The sequence below is a fragment of the Lampetra fluviatilis genome, chromosome 43 (genome assembly GCF_964198595.1).
Source record: "Lampetra fluviatilis chromosome 43, kcLamFluv1.1, whole genome shotgun sequence".
Lineage (NCBI taxonomy): Eukaryota > Metazoa > Chordata > Hyperoartia > Petromyzontiformes > Petromyzontidae > Lampetra > Lampetra fluviatilis.
This window is the reverse complement of record NC_136317.1, coordinates 9,042,703-9,052,830: the sequence shown is the minus strand read 5'-3', so window position 1 is coordinate 9,052,830 and position 10,128 is coordinate 9,042,703. Positions and strand designations below refer to the sequence as shown.

Below are 10,128 nucleotides of genomic sequence, written 5' to 3'. Positions count from 1 at the left end.
GGGGGGGGGTCCAAAATCGCGTGACGTCATTTATGGACGGTCCCCAAGCACTTACTATCCGAACATGACCTGGGCATCACCCGCATCAATTCTGCCGACAATGATCTTGGTGCAATGCTAGGTGTGTTCAGTCATGGCTGGAAAGACAAAGGTGGCAAGATTGGTGCATTCATATTGGCTTCATTCTAACCTTTCTCTCGAGATGTGCCAGCCTTTGTAGGTCAAATAAGCACGTGACATTAAGTAATTAATAACACAAGAACTATTGAACACGTCGGCTTTCGCGACAAATGTGATCCATGAGAGGGGTTTTTTGGTTGTCGCCGGGTAAGGCTGGTTATATTTACCGGGGAAACGTCGAACTCAAATTGTAAATGTTGTGGGTTTACTCTCCCAACACACCGGTGTGCTGAACTAGTAAGGAATTGGCATGTTACGTTTACATGACGGGTTTAACGACACTGATATTTACACGACGAAACCCACAAAAACCTCAATTATGGATAAATAAGAAGTGTGTTTTTCTGGAAGTACATCATTTCAGCAGCCATTCATTCAAGACAAGCAAAACTCTGCAGCACTCTCAATAAAATCAGGCAGGACAATTTACGTGGATTAAAGTAACGTTTATTTATGAAGCGAGCACACACATTTATTATGTGGGGACATGAGTTGTTGCTAGGTGGCAAGGTCCAAGTCAAATCAGTGTACAAATCAGCCATCCAGCTCGTCCCAACCAATCAACCCGGCAAGCGGATCACACCACCAACTCGTCCCGACCAATGAAACCGGCTCGTGGTTCACAGCAGCCAGCACCGACCAACTTGTCAGCTGGCCCAATTAATCCAGCCAGCACAACCACAACTTAGCCGATATTGCGCTCAAGCGTATACGATCACTCGTAGCTGCTAGACCACACCAACCAATGGTGCCCACTAAGTCCGGATCACTGAATTGCAATCCCCATTCTAGCCAGCTGGCCCTAAACAACAGGCGAACAAAGCCAGATGACAAACCAACTAGCGCTGCTCACCCAGTTCGGATCAGCCTCGAGCCCAGACAACGTTACGGGGCGATCCCTGACGACGATGGACCGCCGCAGCGACGGAACAGAGTGAATTAAAACTCTTGAGCGAGTTTTTGATTAACGTCCTATTTAAATGACATCAGAATAAGTGGAACCAACACAAATCATGTATTCTTAACGGATATATCTTAAAACGTATCTACGTGTTAGGATTCTTAACCAACGCTCTACTGTATTAAGGTACATGTGTATAATATTTATGCAACACTATTTCCCTGGATTAATTAGCAAGACCACGTGCGCTTAATTAAAAAGAAAACCCCTAATTCCTTCTAATTCCCGAAGTTGCCGACTGGCACAGAGAGCAGCTGTTTAGAATCAGAACCCTCTCGTCTCAACTACAGCGCTGGGCAATCTGTGGTGGTGGTGGCGGTGGGGGAAATGCGGTATCACGCGGCTCCCTAGCATCGGATGATGAGGAACGCTCGCCACGATGAGACAAACACCCCCCTCCCTTCCTGTGCATTTAACTACGCATATCGCTGAAGTGATTTAAACACCGACCCTTTCCCGCCGTCAGAACAACAGCGACGCGAAAGTGGCGTTTCGTAAATTCCAGTAAAACTCGCCGCCAGGTTTGGCGATGAGCGAGTCCCAAAAAAGTGGCGACGTCAGCGATGGCCTGGATGGGTGTGGTGTGGTATTCCTATTAGCTTGGGGAGCGGTGGTGTAGCGGTTAGCGCTACGAACCCGGTGACCCGAGTTCGATACCCGCTCACGGCCAACACCAGTGACGATTACCTGAACCGGTCTTGGGCCTCCCCTGGGTCGACTCAACCTCAAATGTGTACCTGGTGTGGCCTGTGTAAACATCACCACTCGGGAGACAAAGGCGGTCGGACGTGGTGTTGGCCAACCACCCCCTCGTGTGCCGTGCCGGCATTCACAGGTGCTCGCTAACAGCACGTACCCCAACAGTCTGTTCAGGCTATATGGGGGGGATCTTTGTCTTTTAATTCATATTAGCAGATGTATGCACGAATACTAGCGAGGGTAAAAGCAATTGGCTATTCCTGGCAGACGAGACTTTGATTATTCAATTGGACTGAAATGCATCAGTTGCCCCGATACAGGCGCCCAATTGCAAAGTGTCAGATGCCCAAGCCGAGTTTGCTTTGCAAGCCGCTTTGACTCCAGAATTGCAGAACCGCCTACACACACACACCTCTGGAGCACGAATAAAACACGCGCACACACACACAAGCCTCTTTTGACTGAAAACACAAATAAAACACATTTTTTATATATATCCATCCTCAAAACTACGTGTTAATAGTAAAAGCACAGCTTAAAACATCAAAATGTGTTCTTCCTATGAAGTGTCCGCTGCGTTTGTATTCTAAATCGAATCGCGGACAGAGCCCAGAGCGTGCCCGGAGCGTACCCAACGCGTCCCGGACTCTGCGCCCGCCACTGGCCGAAGCCGATGGGGGGGGGGGGGGTGGAGCTTGAAGACGTTGAAACGTGGCGCTAAAGAAGCCGACGACTACGGGGGGGGGGGGGGGGCGATGGAGCGGCTCGGCGTAGCGGCCAATCGCTTTTGGAGAGAGAGGACGATTACATCACGTGCCTAAAGAGCAACGACAACGCGCGCATGGACACCCCACCAAACGACTACCGATCGATGATGCAGAGAGTACAGTGTATCATCAAATGTAAGCTAGCAACTCAACACCTGATGGACTATGGAGATAGTTAAAAGAAAAAATATATATAGAGATCAGTTGTCGGGAGAGGGGGAGAGGGGCAAGGAGACAGAGGTGAGAACGGCCGGAAAATTAAAAGTGACAATCACGCAGGGATTATAGTGCAAAACAAATGGCTGTGTCGCTAAAAAGAGTTACATCGATTCTTACGGGACAGGACGGGAGAGTGGAGCAGAGTTGGAAAACAAACGCAAGCACACACGCGCAAGCACACACACGCAAGCACGTATGCCAATGCGTAGGTACGCAACACTGGAATCTAGGGGAGAGACAGCAGCGCCCCCGAGCGACGCAGCAAAACTTCTCACGCTGCCCTCTGCCCCGCACAACGCTCGCGCGCGCACAGCGCGGACCACGGGAGGCGTTTGGAGACAATGGTTCTATTGCGCAAAGTGTCGCCGTTAGAAGTCAAAGTGTCTCAGTTCCAGAACAAATTCAAGGGGAGAGGTCGTAACCCGGCGGACAGGGTCGACTCGGCCCTATTAGCACTACGGGAAGGGGGTCATAAAATGAGTACCGCCTTAGTCGGATGGTTCTTTTGAGACCAGGCCCCACCAGAACGCGGAATTTTCCACAGCAAGCGGAGTTGAACGTGACGCGGGGAACAAAATTCGTGAGACGAATAAAAAAATAAACACAACTGGGATAAAAATGGTGATGAAAGTTCAATTAAAGAGGTGATAAAAATGTAATTACGAATTAAAATGTTTTTTTTTTTATATAAAAAGGCCTTACATTTGCTGAATGTAGACTCACACGTGACCACAGTCACAAGCTTTGCGATCTAAACTGCTCGGTGCGGATATGTATGTTATTGAACTTCTCCCGCACTGTGCGTAACCAACCATGCTAATTGGAGGTGCGGCGATACAAAATTTGTAGGTAAAAACCTGTAATTTAGCTCGACACATCACTGGCAATGTGCAAAGAAAAAAAGGCGCGGAGGACGGAAAACATGCCTCTTGAGTTTCTCTCGTCAGCTCGGGAGCGCTGCCAAAGCCCCGTGGGATCGCAAGGGGAGCAGAGAATTTACGTGCGTGCGTGTGTAAGCGTACATGTGAGTGAGCACGCCTGCACGCGCCGCGGCCACCCGACATGGCGCGGCGCAACGTGGCGCTCAGTCCTGCTCGCAGATCACCGTCTCCACCACCATGGTGCTGGCAAAGTGGCGGATCTTGTGGCAGTTCTCCAGCGATCTTTTCTCCATCGCCACTACCATGCCGACACGAGGGGACACACGCACGCACACGGGGGAAGGCACGGGGGACGGGGGTCGGGGGGTAGATCGGAGGCGAGGTCAGATTTTATGGGGGTTGGCATTAAGGGGTCGCGAACTCATGAGACAATAAGCTTCCTTTGCAAAGTGTTCACAATTCATTTGGAGAAAACAAGATAGGATTCCTTTCCATGCGTTCGTATTCTGGCCTCCGCCACGTTACCATTTCACACGATGCTCCCTGGTGTCCCCGTGTCTCCCTGGTGTCCCCGTGTCTCCCTGGTGTCCCCGTGTCTCCCTGGTGTCCCCGTGCATCCCCGCACATCCCCGCATGCGTGTCCCCATACGTACTTGGCTGCGGGCGGCGCTGCAGGCGGAAGGTGGGCTTGCCATTGCACATACGGAAGATGAAGAAGCCCAGCTCGTCCACGTCGTCAATCCGCTCCGTCACCACCAGCTGCTCATGGATCAGGTACGTCTGAGGCAGGTAGGTCCCACGCTGCAAGGACAAAATGAAAAGGGGCAAGTGCCGTAAGTGAGCACCGATGAATATTCTTCATTCGTACGGCTGATGTAGATGCAGAGCAACAACTACAATTTCACATTCAGGTGTCCAAGCCAGATAACCACTTTAGGAGCCAGCGGAGTGTATTGCTGTGATGATGTCTCCTTCATATTTGTGGTTCGGGGCATTGCGTCTTTATGCATCTGTACGGTCTGTTCTGGATGACCACAGTCGCACACTACTGGAGGGTTTTTCATTTTCCATTTGTGCATCAGGTATCCGCATCTGCCATGGTGTGTGCGGATGTGATTTAGGGTGGACCATGAGCTTCGTGGAAGTTCAAACCCAGGGAACTTCTGCGTTGGATCTTTCGCAGAGGTGTTTTTTGCGAGTTCTTTTTAACTCCATTCACCACCGACGAATGACGATGAGCAACACGAGGGGGAGGTGCAGCTACCACCATGTCCGGCCCCCTTTGTCTTCCCAGTAGAGATTTTTCCACACCCCACCGGGTATTGGCTCATTTGAGGCAGAGTCGATCAACGAGGAGGGAGGGCCACTGATGTCAGTCATGCACTGGAATCGAACCCAGGTGGTCAGTCACTACTCGCACTGCGCCACCACTGCGCATACATCCACGCACAACAACAACCACCGACATTCACCACTAACTGGCAGTGATGTCACCACGGCGCTTGTGCAAGCTATGTGCACTTTAAGGCCACGTGAAGTGTCAAACGCCCGCAGGAAGGTCACAGGACAGACCCAGGTGCCATGGGTGGGCTGACTGAGATCACTGGTAGATGCACCACCAGCTGTAGCTACAGCAGCAGCAGCAGCAACATCGCCCCCTACTGCGCAAAACTTGGTAGGATCCTTCTGTTGCAAAAATATTTATTGAGATGCAGCGAGGACTTTCCATGGGTTAACATGCAGATAAATAATAATAATCTTTCCGGCGTCTTCTCATTTGTTAGTCGAATCTAACACATTGCAGTCGCATACCTATCAACACCTTATCAGTGCCTACCTTATTACAGACCAATTCAGACCTTATTAGTCACGCCGTGCCCTTATAAATCTCAACGTACACCCTACAAAGTCCTGACATGACTGGCCGATAAACCACCTGTGCCCCCTACTGTGCAAACTTGCGTTTTAGCCGCCCGGCACTCCGCTCGTTGTTGTGAGCATCACTCATCTGCCCTCAGTTGTTGCTGGAGGGCGTCTGCCTCCAACTGCCCAGTAGCAGTGTCCTTCACGAGCCTCCTCCACAGGAAACGCACTCACAAACACACACACATCCACACACACAAACTGCGTGGGGTGCTTACCCGGATGTTAATCATGAGTTCAAAGAGGTTGCGAGGAGGCATCACGATGGACGTGTTGAGGGCGATGACGTAGCACTTGCCCAGGTTCACGTCGTAGTAAGCTGTCAGCAGCTACAGACACGCACACACGCACACGTGTCAGTAAGACAACACACAACATACCCACACAAAGACAAAGATCCCCCGTTAGCCTCCACAGCCTGTTGGGGCAAGTGCCATTAGAGAGCGTTTCTGAAGGTCAACACGGCACACTAGAGGGTGGGTGGTTAGTACTACACCCGGGAGCCTTGGTCTCCCCAGTGGTGATGTTGAAACACTGCACCAGACACCGATTTGAGGCTGAGTCGACCTAGGGGAGGACCGGTTTGAATATTCAATGGTGTTAGTCAAGAGCTGGATGGATTTGTAGTGCAGTGCGATAACCACAATGCCATCACTCCCGACATTACACAAACACACCGCAGGACGCGTGCGCCTACAAACCATGGGATGTACACACACTGACACACACGGGGGGGGGGGGAGCACGCACAAGGGCACGAGCGAGAAACAACACAGAACACACACGCGGGCACTGCAGAGCACACTTTAAACTTTTAAACTAAGCTTTTTTTTATTTTACCAGGCAAGGCCCACTGAGCTATGTAGCTTCAGAAGTGGACCTGGCCACAGATGATAGCTCAACGAAGCGGCTTCACACACGGAAATTTATAGCAGCTAAATACTCTAAATGCAAAATGATTATAAATATGGAGGGAAAAAACCGGACGACCTGGAGAAAAATCCACACGACCACGGGGAGAGAGACATGCAAACTCCAAATATACAGACATCAGTGTCGGGATCGAACCCACGACCGCCTGTATACCAGGAGAGTTAGAGGTAACATCTTCCCACAGCGGCGCCCACACACAATGAGATGTGTGCACAGAACCCACAACAGGAAGCAGGACCGCGCACACAATAAGCTTCACACCAGTGATATTATTACTTACGGGAACTGGAAGTGAAAGCTGAGCTTTGTTAATGGGAACTGAAATGAGAACCAAGTGATCTCAGCAAAACTATAATAAACTAACCACAGGGAGCTGGGAGCATTGTGGCGGGAACACGAGTGCAGTACAACAGTGGAACTTGCTGCATTGCCCTCTTGCTACCCGCCAAGTAGCCGCCGCAGTTTATAACAATCTGTTGTGGATAGCGGCCACCCATCCAAGCCCTATCCAGGCTCAACTCCGCTAAGCTTCTGAGATTTGACATGGTCGTGTGCATTGTTGGGTGATCTGGGCACAGGGCTACCAGCTTTATTATTATATTAATATCCAGAGGTGCATACATTAAGACAAATTTGTATCTAGACAACAGATTGAACTGCAAGGTTGAAAAAAACGGAGGACCCCGGAGGAAAATCGACACGATCACAGGGAGAACATGCAAACTTAAAATGTATAGCCATCAGGTTTGGGATTGAACCCAAAACCTCCTGTATACTAGGCGAGGAAGTTAATACCTCGCCACCGTGGCACCCCATGAACAAGGCCGACCGTCCGATGAGTGAGTGACCGGACTGAACCAGTGCGTGCTCGATCATCAACGAACCCCGGTTGCTTTACGTTGAATTCCATCAGGGGCAGTGTGTGTTCGAGGAACTGGGCGCTCCACCCCAGATATGGCCATAGTACCCCAGCTTCGGCCTAATTTGTGCTTCGTATCCGTGAATATATAGATTGCCTTTTAAATATCCCTAGAGCAAGCTTTGGTATAGGTGACAAAGCCTTTGCTTTTGTAGCACCAAAACAATATCCTGAAGCAGAAGACAAGTAATAGTCACATTTGTACTGTCTGTTGTTGTAACTTGCTGACCCGCCCATACTGGACATCTGTGAAAAAGAGATTCACAGCTCATCGGATTCCTCCTCCCGTCTAAATAAATATTCTGATATATATCTATATTAGCTCAAGCCTCCCGCAAACCACGTGACTTGTGTGTGGCCATCCCCCACACCGAATGCCTCCTCTTTAACCGCCGTAGTCCCCTGTGAAAACAGATGCCGCTGCTCCTCCTCCTCCGTGCATATCACTTCTGCACGCTCCTTATATCTTCTCCCTCTCTTCCCACCCCCTCCACCTCTCATCATTATCATCACCGCCCTCTCATCCCCAACACCTGGGCCCAGCCATTCCTTCTGCCCCTTCTCCTCCCCCTCCTCTTCACCACTGCTTCTCTCCTCCTGCTGCTCATCTTTGCACCGTGTGCCCTCCTCTTTGTCCGTCTTGGGGACGTCCCTCCCAGCATCCCATCCCTTTCTCTGTTCCTTTCTCTGTTCCCATGCATTACATCCACTTCCCTGCTGTGCCATGGGTAAAAAGAGGTGGCACAGCAGTAATAATTAATTGCTCGATGTTCATGAGGCTTTTGCACGCAAAAAAATAAACAATGCTTAATTCGATGCCTTCCATAGTCAGATGAGTCATACAGCCATTCCATGACAAGCAGGACACACGTGCTTATTGTATCAAGCAGAGTGATCGCCAGGTGACACCTGGGATTCTGTCGAACCTGTGTCGCCAACACAACGGCGAACATGTGGATGATTAAGGGGGGGGATGAGATTCGTATGACAACATATTCACATTGTCAAGTCGCTGCGTTACCCCAGTAAAAAGCACCGTAGAATTGAAGCTCCGTCATCATGGATAATAATTTCAACTTGTGATGCGTGCACAGCACTCGCTGGCTCACGTAGAGAAATACTCGGGAGGCGTGAGGTGGTACGACAGACAAGCAGGAAGGCAGCCACGCGATGAGCTGGTGTCAACAATTACCCAAGCTCTGCAGCCCTCTATATATGAAGATGTCATCGGCCAATTAAATCGTGTTTGCACATGGCAGGAAACCAGAGCACCCGGAGAAACCCCACGCTTGCCAGGGGGAAACACTCTATGACTCTATCCCAAACACACGCAACACAGGTGGGGGAGTCCACGTGATGACACCTTTTTGGGCACCCTGCACTCGTAATTCGGTTGACCCAGCGTCTCGCGGTGCGCCCACCTTTACAATGCATGATTCGCCATGAGGAACCTCCGGGCAACGATGAATGTTAATCAGAGATTACACATTTGAGCCGTGAGAGATTATTCCCCGCTTTCTGCTTTGTACACAAATCATGATGCATAAAACCCCTGATATGTAATCAAATGTCGGGATGTGAGGCCATGACTCAATTAAGAATCAACTCTCGTCTGATTTGCACCGCTCTCGTGCGCTCCGCCCGTCCGGCACGCCTTGTCGGTCTCTCTGCTTTGTTCTCATCTCATCCGTTCTGCTCCGTAACCAAAGGGGAGACATTCACGTTAAATTCGCATAAACGTGGAAGCGTAAAACATGCGCATCTCGAATGTGCAGCAGCTGCGGGGTAGAGCGGAGGGTGGAAAGCGTAGGTAGCAGGTGGTGGTGTTATCATCACGTTGACTCCATGATATCCCCTACTGCATTGCTCGTAAGACCCTGCAAAGACTGTTCATCGTACGACACAGCGACAATGTTTCCTTCGCAGAGCTGGAAACCTGTGAAGTTGACCGACAACGCAATGGAAGCGTCTTGAAAAGCATAAGCGCGATTAATTGTGAACAGTTTTAGACCATAAATTCGCTACACTAGGGAACGCAGTTTGTTCGCACCCGGCTGGAGCCACGATTTTAAGACTATAAAGTGAACTGCAAACAATTTTTTATTTTACCAGATAAGCCCCACTGAGCTGTGTAGCTCTTTTTCAGAAGCTACATGGCCACAAATGATAGCTCGCGTGGATATTTATAGCGGCCAAATACTCCACACGCACGTTTATACATGTGGATGGAAAAACCGGAAGACCGGGGAGAAAAATCCACTCGACCACGGGGAGAGAGACACGCAGACTCCAAATATACAGCAGCAGGCGTCAGGGTCGGGATAGAACCCACAGCCTGCTGCATACCAGCCAATGTAGTTAACATCTCGCCACCACGGTAAGTTCTCAGTGGCACCTGACTCCGTGTCTCTGCTGAGCCCCCTTGAGTCAGCGGGCCACCTCACTAACCAAGCTCACTTGGTTTTGCCCATGTGGTCCACACGCATAATCCAATGGTATTATGGATCAATGGGACAGAGGGGTTTAAACACATACGAATAGATTATTACTCAGTGCATGTAATGTGAGGAATTAATGAGCCGTTATGTCTCGAGGGAATCGATACTGCTCTCAGAAAGTAACCAAAACAGTGCCTAATTATTCTTT

General features: G+C 50.0%; 1 protein-coding gene across 1 annotated transcript in view; it reads right to left on the bottom strand.

The window, feature by feature from the left end:
• Positions 1-611: 611 nt before the first annotated feature.
• The window catches only part of LOC144947108 (integral membrane protein 2B-like), a 36,676-nt gene continuing 27,159 nt past the window's right edge, over positions 612-10,128 (bottom strand). The window contains exons 4-6 of the mRNA XM_078876314.1: positions 5,849-5,959; positions 4,361-4,508; positions 612-4,005 (exon numbers count right to left, since the gene is read on the bottom strand). Coding sequence (XP_078732440.1) covers positions 3,911-4,005; positions 4,361-4,508; positions 5,849-5,959 — 354 coding nt within the window. The 3' untranslated portion in view covers positions 612-3,910. The remainder of the gene's footprint in view (positions 4,006-4,360; positions 4,509-5,848; positions 5,960-10,128) is intronic.